Source organism: Perca fluviatilis, chromosome 9 (genome assembly GCF_010015445.1).
Source record: "Perca fluviatilis chromosome 9, GENO_Pfluv_1.0, whole genome shotgun sequence".
Lineage (NCBI taxonomy): Eukaryota > Metazoa > Chordata > Actinopteri > Perciformes > Percidae > Perca > Perca fluviatilis.
Genome location: NC_053120.1, coordinates 28,565,341 through 28,585,379, shown reverse-complemented (window position 1 = coordinate 28,585,379; position 20,039 = coordinate 28,565,341). Strand labels below are relative to the sequence as shown.

Sequence of the window (20,039 nt, the reverse complement as noted above, 5' to 3'; positions counted from 1 at the left end):
ATTAAAATATAAAAAGGAGGAAATGGCAATTTAAACTGACAATTTTGCTTATTTAATATGGATTAAATATCTCCAAGCCACACAGTCAGGCCTTAGGAGTTTAAGGAATACAAATTTGTAACCACAGCTAAACCAGCACACTGCATAACATTGTATTTTAGATATCACTTTTGCGTAGGCTCTGTAAACACTCAAACAGGCCTGGAGTCTGAAAGGCTCAGGCGCCATCTAACATCACGGCTATTACACGCTGTGCGGCTGTCAATATTCTTGCATCCACTAATCCAACTAGCTACAGCCAAAAGGAAGAAATCCAATGAAAGTCCACGTCAAACAGCTTGTGCTGACACTCCAGCAGCATCTGTCTACAGTGAATTCCCCATTACTCCTTGTGAGGTTGTAGCATTTGCAGAGTGTCCTCCGCTCTCTGGCGCCATTTGCTGGTTGATGTTGATAACGCAGATAAGGAGCAGGATGACCACCACCAGGTCATCTAGGACCCCCAGCAGTCCACACAGGGAGGGGTCTGTTTCCAGCTGATTTGCTGATGAGACAGGGTCAAGAGGAGGGTAGGAGATGGACAGCACGGTCCCCACACAGCACAGGGCCACCCTGAAGAAAAACAACCACACGAGTCCTCCCATGGTGCCCAGGCCGCGGGCCAGTAACTGCAGGAGAAGGGGCACGTCACATAGATAGTCTGTTACCTGGAGGGGTCAGTATGCAGACTGGTCAGAGAGGAAAACATGAAATGGTTCTGGATATGAACATTCAAACATGATGTATGATCGTACAGTACATGATAATAATAGGTACAGATAATCTGAATGTTGTAGACAACAGCACATATACACTGTCACTCTATATTACCTTTATAAGTTCCTGTATTTAGTTGTAGTAAACAGAGTTTTCGATTTTGTGACTTGAAAGTGTGTGAAAAAAGTTAATCGACATCTATTTAAACTCAAAATTCAGCTGCCATACTTTGAATTTCAGGACCTTTTAACACCACCTTTTAGTAAACAGCCCCATCACTTTATTCGTTTATTATTTATTTTTTAACAAAAGAGTATGTGAAGGAGATCCATGTGGGAAATCAGTATTTGAAATGAAATGCAACCAGGTGTGTGTCAATGGGAGGTGTGTTAACCAGACACCTTCATTGTCTGGCACTAGTTGTTGTATAGGGCAATAAATCCTTGAGGTTGCATAAGTGGTATACTGTTACTAAACCTATTAACAGAGGAAACGGTAGGAAAATTCTCATATTCTCCACGATCTGATGTTACATTCGAGGCTGTGAGAGAAAGCTGCACCACTTGATACACTGCAGACACAGGTAAAAGGGTGGAGAATAAAGAAAACCTACTGTGGAAAGACTTTAAGAGTAGTTTCTAATAAGGTTAGATAGGGGCGCCCAGATAGCTCAGTTGGTAGAGCGGGCGCCCATATATAGAGGTTTACTCCTTGACGTAGCGGGCCCGGGTTTGACTCTGACCTGCTGCCCTTTGCTGCATGTCATTCCCCCCCTCTCTCTCCCCTTTCATGTCTTCTGCTGTCCTATCAAAATAAAGGCTGAAAATGCCCCAAAAATTATCTTTGAAAAAAGAATAAGGTTAGATAGAGTACTGACCCTTCGTGGGGCTCCAGAATAACGTTTGTTGTAGTCTGTGATTTCCCCAAGAACTTCCTTTGACTGGCGGTCTGACCGACTCTCGTTAAAAAGGTTGCACAGCACGCTGACCTTGAAAATCAGAAACATGTTATTCCATGTTCACGCTCATTCTGAACTGACTGTTCAGACGTTGCTTTGATGGCATCATGCATACAGTACCTTCTGTCTGCAGAGAGGGCAGCTGATTGCATCCAACCAGGACCCATGTCTCCAGTAGGCGATCAGACAGGGAGCTGCAGAATCAAACACATGAACCGACACTTTTTCATCGAAAATTCAACAGTTTATACCATAATGCCAGTGGTGAAATGTAACTGAGTACATTTACTCAAGTACTGAACTTAAGTACAAATTTGAGGTACTTGTACTTGACTTTATTCTTTTCTTTTCAGGTCATTTTCTACTTCTACGCCACTACATTTCAAAGAGAAATATTGTACTTTTTACTCCACTACATTCATCTGACAGCTTTAGTTACTAGTTACTTTACAAATTAAGAGGTTTGCACACAAAACGCATAAATAAAACTACCCAACAATATACTGTATAGGCCTACAAGTCCCGCTGAAATGATGAGCCGATTAAACACTTCATTCATTGACACGTCATATGTCACGTTCATTGACATAACTGTTTTGATTGTTTCCAGTTTCTAAAATGTGAGGATTTTTCTGCATTGAGTACTTTTACTTTTAATACTTTAATTTACCTGATGATACTTACATTCAATGCAGGACTTTTACTTGTAAGAAAGTATTTTTACAGTGTGGTATTACTACTTTTACTTAAGTAAAGGATCTGCATACTTCTTCCTCAACTGCATAATGCATCATTCTAGCATAATTTATTTGCCACTGTTAATAATAACAGACAGTGTTTAGACATGGGCATCGGAAGCAAAAACAAAGTGGGAGGGTCCTCCATGGCTAGTCAGTGAATATAACCGGGGTTACCCATATGAAGTGTCCCCCAGGTCATTTTGAGCGTCAAAGACTGAATTTCCTGCATTCTGATACATTTTGAGGTACAAATTTATGGGGAAAACTTTAATTTATGTCAAGGAAATTACAAAATTCCGCAGGTAACAATTAAAATTTTTTAATTTAATGGAATATAATGCAGTAAGGGAAGGGGGCTTTCGCATCCGACTACAATTGATCACAATGTCCAGTTCCTTTGGTTAGTATGAACACAGCATAACCATATCTTTTTTCCCCAAGGAGCACATTTTGCTCCTTAGTTGAAAAAAGTAGGAGTGACTTAGGCTACATAAGGTAACTGCTATTACTGTTGTAGTTAGTTAAATATAAGGCTGCCTTGCCTCACCTTGGTGTCAGGTGCAGTAGAAAGATTGGACTATCTAATAAGTTTAACCCAACTCAATACAAATGTGATGATGATGTAAAACGATCAGATGTGAATTTGAACTTAAAGGTTTGAATTGCATTTGACGTTCACCTCTGCACAAGGGTGAACTATTGATTGTGTTTGTGTTTGGTGAAGAAGAATGCTTTGAGTACAGCTGTCAAGTGAGAGAGGCAGAGTTGGAAAACCATGGCAACAGTTAATTATTGAAAGCCAAACAGACAGGCCTCAACGCTCCAGACACACTGATGCTACACTGATCAGCCAATGAACGAAACGATATAAACACATGATGCAACACGTGAGCAAGTGTGAGAGTGAATGAACAATGAATGAATCCAGTCTCATAGATGAAGGAGTAGACTAATACATGAATGAAAGAACCAATCTTGTCTGCTCTGATACTTGGGTGTCAGCCTGGGATTTTTGAGCGTGTGCTGAATCTCGTACCACAGAACAAATGGCCGCAGTTCGTCTGGACTGGGAAGCTAGCCGTCTGCAAGCAGACTGGACAATGCCAGTCTCGGCTTGTGGATGGACATGACTGGGTAAATTCCTAAAAGAGATGAGAAGAGAAGAGAAGCACACAGAGACAAAAGTTGAGACAGGTGGGAAACCGGAAGAAGGAAATACGAGGCAGAAAAAGAGTTTAACATTTAGAATTCCTGATACTGTCTTTCATTGAAGTTCAAAGAATTATAATAGCTACATTGTGTAGCTATTACAGTATAATACATGCCAGGGGACTTCTGATTTGGCCAATTCTGGAATAAGACATGTAAACAGTGAGATTATTATCATTTGTGTGGCAGCAACTCTCTCCACCAGACTGTGACCCTAATAAAAGAAATAATAATAATCGTCACACTGGAGTGCCTTACATAATATTTACAGCCGGTGTGTCTGTACTGTTTTGTCATTTTATCGTTTTGTTGAAAAATCTCAGACATAGAAAAAGAGAAATACAGAAATAACAACAACTCAAGACCTGCAAAACAACAAAACAACAGCTTCACTTGTGTGCCTACTGTGTGTGTGTGTGTGTGTGTGTGTGTGTGTGTGTGTGTGTGTGTGTGTGTGTGTGTGTGTGTGTGTGTGTGTGTGTGTGTGTATGAAACACAGTGTCACCTTGTAGCGGCTCATTAATGTTGATGCTGACTGCTCGGGCGCGCACAGCAGCAGAGATGTGGATGACCCGAGGTGGCCATGACCAACTGGACCTTCAGAGTGGAGATGGTCCAGTCTGCAACGTGACGCAACATGGTGACAATGATAAACACGCTGTAAATACTGCATATCTGTTTGTGAGGAGATACTGACACAAAGACAACGATTTGTGAGATAAGGTATATTGCACTCAGCTCTTTTCGATTTGGGGATGACAGATGCTGAGGCTCTGATATAGACAGATTAGATGCTATGTTACATCAACAAGGACTGTCATTTGCCCAAAGGATTCCAAAGCGGACCCTGCATTTATTTGTAAAAAAAATTATATTTTTGATGAAACGTTAAAACTAGAATTGTAAGAAATAATGTAAATAGTCATATAAAACCCAGGCTGCATCTTCAACAACCTTATCATCACAATCTGTCTTTTGTCATCAGATTATATTCACAGTGATTCCAGTTTATGAAATCAGTTATTGAAACAGATAAGCAGCTCAATAATACTTGTCATTAATGTATCATACATGCATACACTTCACATGATCAAACATGTTTCTTTTTTATGGTTTGCTTTGGTCTAAAAGTTGTTAGTTTCATACTTTTTGGAGCTCTTAAAACACAGTGATCAAAAAACACTGTTTTGAATCTAGTGGATTACAGATCAGATGGAAATTTCCCTAAACCCAAAACTTATACTATATTAGAAGTACAGTTATAGTATATAACCCCACAATCGACACAAACCCTTTAATTCTGCCAAATGTATGATGAGACTCACCTGGACTGAGAGCTGTGGTAGGGGTGCATAGTTAGATAGAGCAAGAAACAGCAGCTGACAGGTAGTCACTGTCCCCTAGAAGGAAGTGAAGTGTTGCCTGGCAGCATCACTGTACAAAATAAATTGGAGTTGCCTGTCAATGATCAACTACACCCTCCAATGTCAGCTGATCTCTGAGTCTTCCTGCTTTAAGGGAGCAGCAATGCAGTCAGATCAATAAAGCAGTGGTTTGTACACAGTCGTGCTACTCCAAAAGAACACTTGTGAAAATAACAATAGACTTGCGATCATCAATTTACTTGTTTACGTATTCAAATCATTACATCGAAAAAAGAATGAAAAAGAAAAGCCACCTCCTTCAGTCTGATAAGAGGCAAGCTATTTGGTTATTTGACTTGCCACCAGATCAAAGCCATGCTGTGTTTAAATAGGTTAGATCTGACCTTGCCAATCATTTACCCACAATTTAATCTGCCAACAGCCCTGCTTCGCATAATTCCACTCTTACCATAAACTATTGGTTGTGAAATGCATGTGTATATCCCTGACCCTGACATTAACACAGTTCTTCACTAAGGGTCATGGAGAGGCACCTGAGCATATGATAATCAACCCGGCAACAAAAAGGAGGACTTGCATAGATCCACTGTGGTATAAAGGTAGATTTCTGTATCCTGCAATTTCTCAACTAATATTATACTGTGCTATTCTTTCAATATTAATTTAAAGTAAAAGTGCAGCAATAAAGTAGCAAATAAAACGACAAAAAACTATGTGCTTCAATTAAAAAAAAATACTTTTCCTGTATCTGACAGTGAGCGAAGATGTGATAATCTTCACATAACTCAACATGTCAAATATTTACACAGGCCCACTTCCAAGAGGAGCTAAAGAGGGAGGGGGTGGATCCAGGTCATTTAAAAATAGCCGCCATCACTCAGAGAGGGTCAGGATCTCAGTGATCAAGAGAGGACAAAGAGGCGCTCACCTACTGACAGTTAAATACAGCCCAGAGGACGCCCCTGCAGGCCACATGGGTAAAGTCCAGTCTCACGCCATACACACCCTGATTTTAGGGTTATGTGAGATATCAGCATGATCACTTAGTTGTTTGCCCTAAAGAGTGACGTAAGGATGCCTTGTGTTAAATTCAGCCAAATTCAAAAGGTATGTAATACTGTATGATCAAGCTTTGTTTGGAGTTTTCCATATTGTGGCTCAGAGAGCACGTGACACATGTGAGATCAGTTAACTTGGAGTGACTAAAAGCAGTCAGTATTTATAACACACTGTAGCCTTTGAATTATAATAACACACACCCTTGTGTGAGCTAGTGGATCCCGTAAGAACATTTATTGCATATTATGAGAAATGATTCAGAGAATGATTGGCATGCTGCCAAGCTTTTAGGGTGATTACAGAACATACTTTTTTTCTAGTTAATATAGCCTATACAATAAGGGCTAAAATGGATTAACATTCCATTTGTATTCAACTCCAACTCCAAGCAATACCGGCAAAATTGGCTGTGCAGGATTATTATTTACTGTTGGTATTAGGGTGACGTCTGAGGTTATGTAGTCTAAGACTACATACCCTCAGACTGTAAAACAATAGGCCAGAAAGTCCAAAATGAAACAAACTGCAATTAAGATTTATTGTTAGTTGAGCAAGAACCAATCTTGTCTGCTCTGATACTTGCGTGCAATCACTTGTGTTGTTGGCAGTAAAAATTATCGAATGAATATATTTTAGTAGTACTAGTACTGTGAGCAAAACTAATTTTCTTGAAATTGTTAATTTGATGTTTGCTGTATATGTAACTGTTTGGGGTGTTTGTCATGTTTAAATTTTTTTGCACAACTAAGTAGCCTCACATTTATTTATATTTTTGGTTTTGGTTTCCATACTATATGTATATCTTTCTCTATTGTACAGTTGGCCTATCATGACTTTGTTGACTGAATGTGGGATGACAACCTCACTGGGAGACAAGTCCTATTGAGCTATTTGACAGCAGATTGAATGCTGTAAATTACCAAAATAGTCTCTTTCATAAAATCCGATTAAATCATACACATTTGACTGTGTTCTATAGCGTTTTATTGGATTTCCTCAACATTACATATCCATCAATAATAAGGGGAAGCCCTTGAAAATTTCACAGATCATAAATGTTTTGATTTTGGCAAGATAATAGGGGCGTATGTTTATCACACATAACGCTCACTGATTGGCTACAGCGCAGTTTACCAGCTGTCAATCGTCAGAGATCTCAATACTGATTGGATACGGCTTGTATCGCCCTCACTTCTTCTCAACTCGAGCCTGCAAGTGAGCAAACGCCAAGAAGCTGCGCAATTCGCGATTTCGCGTACATCTTACGTTATTTTATGGCGGAGCAGCCGGCGTGGCTCTCTAATGTACGCAATTGTCGTTAGAGAGCCTACCTCTCTTTACAGCAGGTGAGGTCAAATGCAGAGGAAAGGAGCGGAAGGGCTTTGCTGACAGGTGGAGGAAAATACTTAAGTTTTGAGCTAAAAAAATAACAAATGGACGACGATAACACGATACTGACCGAGAGCCTCGTAATATGGGTGAGTCTTTTTTTATTATTTGTTTTATTTTAGCGTTATGGGAGTGTGTCGCCTGATACAAGGAAACCATGGAGGAAGCGATTTGGTTTACCTGTTAGTAGGTTCGTATAGGTGGTGGGGGTGTCAGCGAAAACACTAACCAGCCAAGAGAAAATCAGGCAAATATGAACGAGAGCAGATAGTCGTGAGTAAGCTATACTAACCGCACATCGTTATTACGAAAATTAGCTGCAGCTGTTATTCATTTCATAGGCAGAGTCTCTGCAGCAACAGTGTCAGTCCACCGGTAACGTTACGATATGTAGGGAACTGCAGGCTAACATAAAGTTACCAGTTAAAGTCACAAAGATAGCAATGTCCTTAAGTTAGTTACCTTGTCGGATATAAGTAGTAGCCTACTAGCTAATCCAATTAGCTAAACGGTAGATATTTGTGGAATGTCGCTATTTTGTTAACCTTATAAATGATAAAATGTAGCGAACACCAACAATAGTTAGTGCCATAATTAAGCTAGCGTTCCTGCACCTGTTCCTCTTCGTGATGTGAATCCACGGTTTGTGTTAGGTTAATAACAGGCTAATTAGTTCTCGTGCCAGTTTCATCTGACATTTAAATCCTGCGACTACATAAGCCACATCAGTTATCTTGTTGAACATCAGTGTTGATGTCTTACAACTAAGTAAAACTAGCCTAGGTTTTATGCTAAAAAAATAGGGAACACAAAGGTCCAGCAGTGGTGAAAGAAGTAGCTATTCACGTTTTTTCTTTAAGGAAAAGAAAAGCAATTCCACTTTGTAAAAATGCTGTGTTTAAAATCCTACCTAAATAAAAGTACAAAGTCTCAGCTTAAACATTTACGTAGCCTATTAGTATCAACAGTAAGTAGCCTACTTATTATGCAAAATGGGTCAGTATCAGACAGAAATATTACTGGATTATAATTAGTGATTCATTCATGTTTAAGCATCACTAATGTTTCAGCTGGTGAAGGTGGTGCTGGTTTTAGCCACGTTCTATACTACTGAATAGCTTAATAAATAACAATAAATCAAAAGTTATTCATGTGTATTTATTATTATTATTATTATTATTATTATTATTAGTAGTAGTAGTAGTAGTAGTAGTAGTAGTATTTTTGAATCTCAAAAGTAACTAAAACGGTTTAATAAATGTGGTAGAGGAGTAACTATTACAATATCTACCTTCAAAATGTAGTAGTAGAAGTCTAAAGTAGCATTAAATGGAAATATCCAAGTACCTCAAAATTGTATTTGAGTAAATGTACTTGTTTACATTCCACCACTGGACATCAGACACATAACTTCCAAAGTTGTCCCCAAAGAGTGGACTTAATTTTAATGCTAGCTGTTAATATTTTCAAGTTGTCTCATTTTGGACTAAAACGTTCAGTGGTTAATGGGAGTGAATGTCAAACTGGTATCTTTTAAATAGGTTTGATATTCACCAGAAATGGTAAGTTGTGTACAGGGCGACACAGTTGTACATATCTTGTTTGAGAAACAGGATGTTAGCCAAGAACAATTCCCCTTACACACTGGCTACTACTTAAATTATTCACATCTTCACCTCTCTCCTTTTAATTATTCTTCCATCTTAGTGGTTTGGATGTGAGGTACAACAACTCAGTACATCTGCAGTGTTGTGAAGAATCTTTCCACTGATAGCTTGGATATTGCAGTGTCCTTCAGCATATCACCACCTCCCTAACAATGTTTTGTTCCCTGTACTCGCCATGGATTGTTGGCCATACCTCATAATGATGCTGTGTTTTGTACCTCTCAGCTGCAGACCTTCAACACTCCTGCACCCTGCAGAACAGTGGAGGAGCTGACCACTGGAGCGGCAATATCACAAGCACTGCATCAAATGTGAGCACACACACACACACACACACACACACACACACACACACACACACACACACACACACACACACACACACACACACCTACACACAAAATACTGTCCAGCTCTACCCTCACTTTTGGCTACTTTGGGGATACAGCTACGGTAGAAAGAAAGGCATGTTGTGTTATAAGTGAGCCTTTCCAAAGAAAAACTACGTCGGAGTTGCTTTTACTATCACTGTTATGTGCAACGCTGAGCTGAATAAAAGAATTCTACTGTTTTCTAGAAATTATTAAAACCTCATTAGCGTATGTAAAAGAAGCATGAGCGAAAGCGAACCGCAACATTCATTAATATCTATAAGAATTTGACATTGAATGGCACACAGTTGATTGAGAAGTGATGTGTAGATGAAGTGTTGTTCCCCTCTGTGTGCTGCAGAGACCCAGCGTGGTTCACTGATGGATGGCTGGGTCGTATCAAAACAGATGTTGAGGATAACTGGAGACTGAAGGTATAGAGCAGGGGTGTCTTCCCCAACCCCTATCTGTCCTCTCTGACTTTTCTCTTCATGTTTTGCTGAACCCCCCAACCCCTCTGATTGCTTCAACCCTACCAAACAGTCCTTAACACTGACCTCCTGCCTATCCCAGGGGTGTTTCTCCTGGCTTAGCCCGCACTCTGACCCTGCGCTCTGACTCCTCTGGTGAAATGTGTACATGTATGTTGGTCCAAATATGTCGGCTATATGTAATGTTTCGGTGGTTTAGAAAGAAAATGCATGCCATTCTCTCTCCCTCTGTTTGGCTGTGACTGTCTTTTCCCTGTTGCTGTCCCATCCCAAAAGACCTCTTTCACAAAAGACATTTTGACATGCCACAGTATGAAGCGCACAGGTGTAAATACTAACACGAATGGCGGCAATTCCATTTTGCCATTTTAGTCAAAATGTCTGGTGTGAAAAGACATATTTTCACTTGTGTACATTTGAAAAGTCTTGATTTTTGTCATGGCATGAACATAAGTTAATGTTTGAAGTACATCTCTGTTGTGAGTGTGTCCCCTTGGTCTCCGCTTTGACTATAAACTAAGTTCATAACATTTTATAATCTTGTGTGTGATCTCAGATGAACAACCTGAAGAAGATCCTTCAGATGGTGATTGATTATTATAATGAGGTAGGTTGTGGTCATGTACACAACAGCCTCCTGGTGTTTGTCACATTTATTGGATGATTGGGAGAAACACCTCCTGTATGTGAGACAAAACTCTGCCTACGCAGGTGTTTACAGGTTGAGCTTTTAAAATCGATGCAGTTCACTTACTGTTATCTGTCTCTGTACCATCAGGTCTTAGCCCAGGAAATCTCAGACTTCCCCTTGCCAGATCTGTCTCTGGTGGCAGAGCATTCACACTCCGTGGAGCTGGGGAGGCTGCTGCAGCTCGTATTGGGCTGTGCTGTCAGATGTGAGCGTAAACAAGGTATGCGGCTGCTTCTGTGTTGCACACAATTTGTGTACACAAATTAGACACAAACGGATAACTACATTATATAGATGCTGTACAGAGTAGATAGGAAGGGAACTGTTCCATCCAAATCCTATTAGGTGAAGGCCTGGCTAAACAATGTTTAATTATTGCCCTGCCAAGCCTCTGACAAAGGCAGAGCCCATCGGGCAGCCTGGCTGGGAAATCAATGGCAGCAGTGTTACATTTGGAAGTGGGACACAAGTGCTGAAAAATAACAAACAATGTAGTCAATGTGTGTAGTTTATGAATCTCTCTCCTTCTATCGACAGAATACATTCAGATCATCATGACCTTGGAGGAGTCTGTGCAGCATGTTGTCATGACAGCCATCCAGGAGGTCAGTCCATCTTAGTACCAAGTGTCTCCCTCACTCAGATTAGACATGTAAAAGATATCCAGAAAAGCTTGGCTGAGCAGTTGTACATTTTTGAGTAACTCGAGCTCAAGTGTCTTAAAGGGACTTCAACAGCAGTAGTTGTTGAGGGAGGGAAGAGGGTATGCGTGTGTTTGGGTAAAATAGGTTGAGGCTTTGCAGCTATTCCAATGAGTCTGTGTGATTCATTAACCCAGTGACATTTTTCCTCTTTAGCTCATGAGTAAAGAGATCATGGCCCCGTTTGGAGCAGAACTGTCAGGGGACTTGGAACAGCAGGTTAGTGTTCTTACAACTGGGAACATTTTCAACCGTCAAAAAAGATAAAGGCTTTTAAACCAAAAACTACACAACCGGACATTATCCAGCAGGAATGTGATCCGACATTTGGGGAGAAATTAACAACATTGGTAAACTGCCGAACTGGTACTTTTAAAACGATTCTGATTCCTAAAGCGACTCTTGAAAAACTGAAAAATGACATCAAAGAAAGGCTCTTTTATGGAGTTTTTTCTTAATTGAAAATTATTTCAATGTACAAAGTACGTAAATATATAATAAGTAAACCTAAATCACCTAACAAACAACTACAATAATTTAACATTAAATAACCGTTACACTATTAACAAGTAGCAACAAAATAAATGTTGAGTTGGTATGCCAACTAAACCAGCTTCAAACTTTAGCAGTTCTTTTGCAGAAAAATGACCGTATTTGCCTTCTCTGGCAAGATCCGACACCTCTCCTGACTTATGGCATGTCCTGCACAGGAGAAAACTCGTCTCAGACGGTGTCCAAGAGGCCTGTACACACAGCTATGAGTTTGAAGGCAGACAATTTGGGGAGGCTGTCCCGTTTCCCCCACCACCAGGCTTCCAGGGTCTCTTGTCCTGAACGATAGACTAGCAGAGCAAGTGTAATATGTTTAATATCGATCACGTGCAGTGAATGGTTAATATGCTTTTACGTCCATTTTGGTGAACCCAGAGGGAAAATATGGCATTTTAAAAGTAGCCTACATTTACGGTAGCTAGCTAACGGTAGACTACAGAGAGTGTGATATTTTTACGTCCGTTTCGGAGAGTGTACAATACTGGAGAATAGCGCGGACACGCGCTTCACACCTCGAGCGGGCAGGCACGCCACTCGGCAAGAAAAGGGAGAAAGGTAAAAAAAAGTCTGCCGCTGTCCGGAGTGACGGAGGGAAAATATTTCAGTCGACACATTAAGTGGAACCGAAATTTGCGTTCTAATCCGGTCCGAATACAATAGTGACATCTTACATTTTAACATTCTAGATATGACAGAAAATACAGAAAAGCATAATAAGTCTTTTAAGTATTTGGTCTGTATATCGTCATACTATTTAAAATAGCTTAGTTTGTCTCACCAAAAGTCAAAAAGCCTAGAGGTGTTCAATTTATTATGATATAAAATGAAGAAAGGCAAATTGATTTTCACCAGCTCTCTTTTGAGAGACAGCAAATGACTGAAAAATTTAACTGATGATCAAAATAGACAGTTAGCATCACAGCTAAAGTTAACATTAGCATTTCAAAGGAGTCACTCCAACCTTTAACATCACTTAGGCGTTTATTCTTCTTTGACCACAGTAGAGATGAGTCCTGTGCAACAGGCTTGACAGTGGATAAAAATGAAACGTGGCGATCCATGAAGAGGAGGTGACGGTTACAGGAGGGTTTGAAAGCCTTAGACCTCTGACCTAAATATTGCAGCAGAACCACTCAATAAAGTATGTGAATGTATGTGTTAGTTAATTCTGCTTTTCCTTCATGTGTCCAGTTGAAAAAAGCCCTAGAAGAACTCACTGAACTTCTAGCAGAGAAGGAAGCGTTAGCCCAACGCTGTCAAGAGCTGGACATACAGGTGAATACAAAGCTTAGACACACACGAAAAATATACATTAATATGACTCAGCTGTCTAGCCTCTATGCTTTCTGTAGGTTTGCCGATATTCAGATCTCCATGTTTTCACACACACACACACACACATACGCACACGCACACGCACACTCATGACTGTGGTACAGTATAAACAGGAGTTGTGTAATTCGCTGTAAAGCTTGGGTCCATTGTCTGGAGCTGCTGTGGCAGAAGGACTGTGGGCTTAGAGTCTGGGCTCTGCTGGTCCCACTGTGGCAACCAGCCCATGCTGTGCCACGGCTAGGCCTCACTCAATACTGTGCAGGCAGACTAGATGTAGCACAGGCACTGACCAACTGTTTAACTGGACTCTCGACAGATTGATTTGTTCTGTCCCCAGTCTTGCTCCTCTCTCGCCGCGGCAAGGTAAGTCCAACATGGCAAAACTAAACCCTTCTAAACCAGCTGCTCGAATGTTAACTCTAACTCCGCTAACAGACGGCTCAATCAGGACTCTGTCCCAGATGAGTCACGCAGTGTGTGTTTAATATGTTGTGGTATTGTTCCAGTAATTCGCCCAGGACCATCTGTCTGTCATAATAAACATTTTATCATCATGTTTTGGTAAAAGCAATGTCACATTGTTTTGTAATGCATCTTGTTCTATGGCAGACTTAAAATAGAAGTAAGATAGTGAAGTTAAAGAGGCTGGGCAAATAATTCAATATTATTGTTGTGATAATGATCATATCTTATCATTTAAAAAAAGAAATCCCTAAAAAAATCCCTTGGTGTCAATTAGTGTGAAGGTGAATGATACAGGTCTACCCTGTTACACCCTAGTTAAACGTGTAGTTTCTAATGTTTGGCACTGATCCTGGAGGTTGTTTTTCTCTGGTTTGTAGACATATATGCAGGACATTTAAACAATGGCAGGTCAATCTCGACTAATAGTCCCATGTCTGCTGATTTAAAAAGTTCACATCAGGGAAGTGATGGGTGAGAAGTCAAATTAACTAACCATGTATTAACATGTTTGTTTAAAGTGCACTTTGTGCTCTGCTTCCAGCATGGATTAACTGCACTGTTTGCTTTAACAGCTGGAATAGGTTTTTGTGTGTGTGTGTGTGTTTTGTGTGTGTGTGTGTGTGTGTGTGTGTGTGTGTGTGTGTGTGTGTGTGTGTGTGTGTGTGTGTGTGTGTGTGTGTGTGTGTGTGTGTGTGTGTGTGTGTGTGTGTGTGTGTGTGTGTGTGTGTGTGTGTGTGTGTGTGTGGTCGTGTGGTCTTTGACTCTCAAATGTGTCTGCTGCTTTGCCTGACATAATTGACCAAAGAGATTTAACTGCACCGATTCTTCCTGCTGACTTGACCCAAATATATGTTTAGTTTGTATGTTAAATTCCACTTAACTTTTGTTAAAATTGTATCACTTGTGAGAGCGGCTTTAAACCTTATTGTAACTGGACAGGTGGCTGTTCTGCAAGAGGAACGGAACAGCTTATTGGCTGAGAATGACGTCCTAACGGACCGAGCCAATCAGCTGGACACATTCGACGACCCAAGCACCCCGTCAGGAAGGAAACACAGCCAGTTGCAGCAACAGTTCGAGGCACTGCAGGAGGAGAACTTCAGGTGTGTCACGTTCTGCTTAAATGTACCGCAGCAACTTCATTATGGTTGTAAAAGTCTGAATGATTGTGTGCATTTGCATCTTTTAGGCTGGAGGCTGCTAAGGATGACTACCGGATCCACTGTGAAGAGTTGGAGAACCAGCTGATCGAGGTTCAGCACCGTAACGACGAGCTCACCAGCCTGGCAGAAGAGTCTCGAGCCCTCAAAGATGAACTGGACGTTCTGAGGTTTGTGTCTGTGAGGGCAAGTGCAGGTTGATCAGGTCTGACAAAGTATTTTCTTTAAATAATGTCATGAACTGCTACTTTCTTACGCCAAGGAGCAGCATACAGACAGACGTCATTGTTGCCTCAGAATGAGAAATAGCCAGTTGGTCCTGAGCCACCAGGTGGAGAGGAAAGCTTATGATTTCACAGTGTGCTAGTGAGTAAAATTATCTCATGTTATGTTTGGCTGGAACAAAAATCTGCATATAAATTGCTCTCCACTGGCCTTGAGAAAGTAGGTGATCTTGCATGAGCACAAAAAAAGCAGCAGGAAAACAACATCATCACAACTCTAAAAAAGAAACAACTCCCTCATCTGTGCAAGTGGAGACCATGGATTAGCTTTTTCAACTGATATTTTTGTGCATTTATTTTGTATTCATATATTGTAGGAACTGCTCAGATCGGGTGGTGATGCTGGAGGCCTCAGTGGATACATACAAACGTAAACTGGAGAATCTAGGTGATCTGAAGAGGCAAATGAAGCTGCTGGAGGAGAACAACATGACTTACATGCACAACACTGTCAGCTTGGAGGAAGAACTGCGCAAGGCCAACGCTGCCCGCGCACAGCTTGAGACATACAAGAGACAGGTATCTTCTATGCAAAGCATGGTTGGATAGTAAAGGGAGTTCATATGTTATTAACCATATTGCACAGATTTTATAACCTCTTCTTTAATTTGTTTGTATGTTTTCTCATCCTGTGTCTGTCAGGTCCAGGAGCTACACAGGAAGTTGTCTGAGGAGTCGCGGCGAGCAGACAACCTGGCCTATGAGATGACCAAATTGGAGGAAAAACACGAAACCTTGATGAAGGAGAAAGAGGTGAGGCAGCTTTTGAAATGTGTCAGGAAGAATCGTCACTAGGATTATTATTTTTCTCTCTCACCGTGGTAACATCCTTTCCTAACATTTGGACTGTTGTTTTAACATATCTTCCCCTCCATTAGAGGACAATCATCGAGAGAGATTCTCTGAAGGAGATCAATGAGGAGCTGCGATGCACTCAGGCTCAACAGCACCAGCTTTCCCAAGCAGGTATGTCAAATCTGACAGTAGTGTTTATCTGATGTTGTGATTGGCTGGGACAAAAATCTGCATATAGATTGCTCTCCACTGGCCTTAGAGAGTAGGTGATCTTACATAAGTTCAATCAAAAAGCAGCAGAAAAAAAATCAACAAAACTCTAAAAAATAAATTATTGAATTGTAACTTCTTTTTATCTGCGCTGCTTTGCCACTTGTCATGTTGATATTCTAAAACGCACATGCTTTTTTTTTTTTTTTTCTTCTTCATGTAGGCATTCTTCCTTCTGCCAGCCCTAGCCATGATAACCTGGCAGCTGAATTAATACCCATTGAGTACAGGTAATAGACACTGCTTCTGAAAGTGTAGAATTAGTTCACTTTCTGCTCCAGTGTGGTGTGTGAACACTGACTTTGTATGTGTGTGATTGGTCAGAGAAAGGTTCATCAGGCTGCAGCATGAGAACAAGATGCTGAGAGTGCAGCAGGAGGAGTGTGAGAGGGAGAAGATCGCCACACTGCAGGCCCAGCTGGAGGAAGCACATAAGACGCGCAGTGAACTGGACACCGAGAACAGGTTAACTGAGTTAATTTCTCTTTGTAATTTAGCAACAGGTTGACGTGATATTTTTCTCCATAGTCAGTGGCTGCTTTGCTTTTTTTTATAGCTCTGTTATGCTTTGTGTGCTAAAGTGTATTCTGTCTAAATGTGTCCTTTTGTTCAAATTCCTTTCTCGTCATGGCGATCAATCTGCAGATTGAGTCGAGAGCGGATCAGCGAGCTGCAGCAGCAGGTGGAGGACCTACAGAAGGCTCTGCAGAGCCAGGCGGCCAAACCTGATGATGTGAGTGTGCCAGGACTGCTGGCACCCATACAGACAAAATGTCCCTCAGAGTTAATCTTATTAAGCTGTTTAGACTTTGCGCTGGCATGGCATTATGGAAGGAAATCACATCAGATTATGTTTTCACTTCTCAGTCAAAATTGTTAAACTGATTTAGGTAATTTTTTCAAATGTGTTTATTTTTCAGTGCACAATTAATCGATTTTAACAAATGTAACCTTTGTACTGTATTTGTGAAAGCTTTAAAATGTCTTCTTTCCAGTCAAACCTGAAGCGGAAACTCGACGCGCACATGTAAGTGTGAATTATGTGTCAAATCTTGTACAAAAGTCGAGAGATGTAAAATCAAATGTCCAGTAGAGGGAGGTAAAGAGACATTTGTTTCCTCAGGGTCCAGCTGAACGAGGCTCAGGACGAAATCATGAAGAAGAAAGAGCTGCTGGAGGACCTTCAGCCTGACAACACGCAAACTTGTAAGTCTGATTTTCCCCAATATGACACCATTACTGCAACAATGCATCAACACACAGCAGCACAATATGACTGAAGTGAAACCTCATGACTTCTTGATTGGCTCCAAGCCTTGAAGCTGGATGAGTTGATGGCTGCTCTGAAGAAGAAGGATGACGACATGAGGGCCATGGAAGAGAGGTACAAAATGTACCTGGAGAAAGCTCGCAACGTGAGTGCTAAGATAATATAATTTCTCTTCTTTGTTTTTATTCTAGTTTTGTTATTCCTTAAAACACGAGGTCAAGTCCAGTAGTTTGATCTGACTTCAGAACTGCCCTTCCTTTTGTGCTTGTAGGTTATCCGAGCGCTGGATCCAAAGCTAAATCCAGCCACCGCTGAGATCCAGGCCCTGAGGAACCAGTTAGCAGATCGGGACAAGCAGTTTCTCAACCTGGAAGTAAATCTGCTTTTTGACTCGTCCACAGTGAACATACAGTATTTTTTCAAAAAGGACTGGTTTTCAAACGTAACTCATGTTTGTTTGTTTTGCCTCTGTAGCGTCAATGTGAGCAGGCCAAACTGAGAGAGTATGAGGAGAAGCTAATCGTCACTGCGTGGTATAACAAGGTAAAACGGGATCAAACTATCTGATGTATCTCCTGCCTTTTTATGATGTTATTGACCTTCCAAATTTGTCTTTCTTCGCCCTCAGAGTCTAAACTTTCAGAAGCTGGCGATTGAATCCCGTCTCGGTGGCTGCACCTCCTCCGTGCTGTCCCCCGGCCAGTCCTTCTTGTCCCAGCAGCGACAAGTCTCAAACGCCCCACGCCGTGCGCTTTCCATCAGCGTGCCTGCCACTACCTCCAAGTAGACCTTGTCATAGAGCCAAATGGATCCCGTTTATTCAGTTAAGGGATGCATACTCTCCCTCACTCCCTCCCTCCCACCAGTGAGCACTCAAGTGACCTTAAACACACTCTGCTCTTGGTGCTTGTGGAGGGGTCACGGATGAGCTCCTTGGGATCAATGAGCACTAACTCATCAAACACAACCGTATAGGTCACCCACCTGAAACTATAGCATCCTGTCCCACAATACACTAACTACAGGCTGACCTTTTTATACAACTTGTGTTCAGCTCACTAGCTAAAGTAGGGCACACTGTCCCAACCTGTAGACTTAGAGCATATTTCCTAACTGCCCTGTGGGTTTGCTTGGCGAACAGGAGATTCGGCTAAATACTTGCTACAATCAATTTAGCTTTCAGTCTCCTGTCTTGCTGTGTACTTGAAGAGTTATGAGATAAATGGAAATGAATTCCTTTATTCAGAATTGGAGCCCGTACTATATATGAATGTGATTTTCTTTTTTTAAAGGGTTACTTGAATGCTAAAGCCAACTAACTTCAGATGATTGTTAATGTATGGAGAACTATACCATCGCACTATGCAGTTAAGGGGGTACTAATGTAGTCATCTTGCAGACTGAGGAAAAGACAAACATGCTTCAGATGAGAAAATGCCCGCTATATGTGGTGCTGGCCACCAACTGCTTTGTAAGCATCAAAGATTAGTCACCTATGATTTTCTTTTTACTAAAATGGAACAAGCCCATCATGTAAAGCTGTGAAAATCCTTTAAACCATATTAAGTGTCAACCTCTGAGGTGCTGCAACAACAAATCCTACACAAGAAATTCAGGACTAGTGTATTTATCATGTATTTTCTATACTTTAAAGTGTGATTTGACTTCCTCCCTGGCAGCATGCTCTAAATGAAAACTGGCAGGCCTTATTATTCACTGAATATCTTGAATCATATTTGTTAGTAAGAAATAAAGTCTATGAAGTTGTACAGTTGTAATGTTAACAATGAATTAACACCAGCTTCTGATCCAAATGTCAGATCCAGGTTAAGCTTTCATACTGTACCTGACAATTGTAACTTGAGAATCTTAATTACTTGTAGCATTGTAGTCGATATATTTAATCATGGATGTTTTCAGGCTGTTTTAGTGTTAATGGAAGTTCAGAGTGAAGAGCGCTTTAGAAGCAGGTCTTTTCTTTCTGTCCAACCTTTTGGAGTCTTAAGTTAAACTGCACTAGTTTCACAACTTGAAATGGCTGTTGATTGCCTTGTCACTCTGTATGTTTGCAATAACACTAAAGAGGCATTCTGTTACAATGGTTTTGCCATTTGTGATCTATAGATGTCGTCAAAGCGCTTTGATTTTCATTTGCAGTGGATGATTCTCTTAGATTGCTGATCTCAAAGGAGTGTCATTTATATGATAAGTACAATCAAAAGTAGCATAGAGACTACATATGTGGTGTTATGTTTGTGTGTAAATGAAAAGTGAGGAAGGCATTATGAATTTTCAGGAATTTAAGGAGTTACAAAGAAATGCCTTTTTGTTGTGAATAAATAAATTCTTTTTCTAAGAGTGTGTTTTACATTCTGTAGCATCAACCTCAGTTTGGGTGCAAGGATGAGAAACATGGAGGTCTGCAGTCTTGAAAAACTAATAACTAACTTTTACAGGTAATTCCATGTCCTCTGCGATTTCAAGTGATGTG

The 20,039-nt window shown here is 40.7% G+C and overlaps 2 protein-coding genes across 3 annotated transcripts; one reads left to right on the top strand and one right to left on the bottom strand.

The window, feature by feature from the left end:
- Nucleotides 1-29: 29 nt before the first annotated feature.
- Nucleotides 30-7,788, bottom strand: si:dkey-183n20.15 (RING-HC_RNF170 domain-containing protein). Of its 2 annotated transcripts, none has more exons than XM_039810543.1 (7): nucleotides 7,677-7,788; nucleotides 4,989-5,097; nucleotides 4,169-4,283; nucleotides 3,491-3,596; nucleotides 1,835-1,908; nucleotides 1,634-1,744; nucleotides 30-707 (listed from the first exon to the last, which is right to left on the bottom strand). In XM_039810543.1, exons 2-7 carry the CDS (start codon nucleotides 5,015-5,017, stop codon nucleotides 366-368), a joined length of 777 nt encoding a protein of 258 aa, XP_039666477.1. In that variant the 5' UTR covers nucleotides 5,018-5,097; nucleotides 7,677-7,788; the 3' UTR covers nucleotides 30-365. The 2 variants fall into 2 exon arrangements, with proteins under 2 accessions (XP_039666477.1, XP_039666478.1); XM_039810544.1 differs by having other exon boundaries at nucleotides 30-668.
- hook1 (hook microtubule-tethering protein 1) lies at nucleotides 7,322-19,906 on the top strand. Its single transcript, XM_039810539.1, has 22 exons — nucleotides 7,322-7,585; nucleotides 9,389-9,474; nucleotides 9,896-9,968; nucleotides 10,582-10,632; nucleotides 10,804-10,936; nucleotides 11,254-11,321; nucleotides 11,574-11,636; nucleotides 13,161-13,244; nucleotides 14,709-14,872; nucleotides 14,959-15,099; nucleotides 15,531-15,732; nucleotides 15,856-15,966; nucleotides 16,092-16,179; nucleotides 16,442-16,508; nucleotides 16,603-16,743; nucleotides 16,924-17,011; nucleotides 17,274-17,305; nucleotides 17,402-17,484; nucleotides 17,593-17,693; nucleotides 17,820-17,921; nucleotides 18,023-18,091; nucleotides 18,177-19,906. Exons 1-22 carry the CDS (start codon nucleotides 7,541-7,543, stop codon nucleotides 18,333-18,335), a joined length of 2,151 nt encoding a protein of 716 aa, XP_039666473.1. The 5' UTR covers nucleotides 7,322-7,540; the 3' UTR covers nucleotides 18,336-19,906.
- Nucleotides 19,907-20,039: the final 133 nt, after the last annotated feature.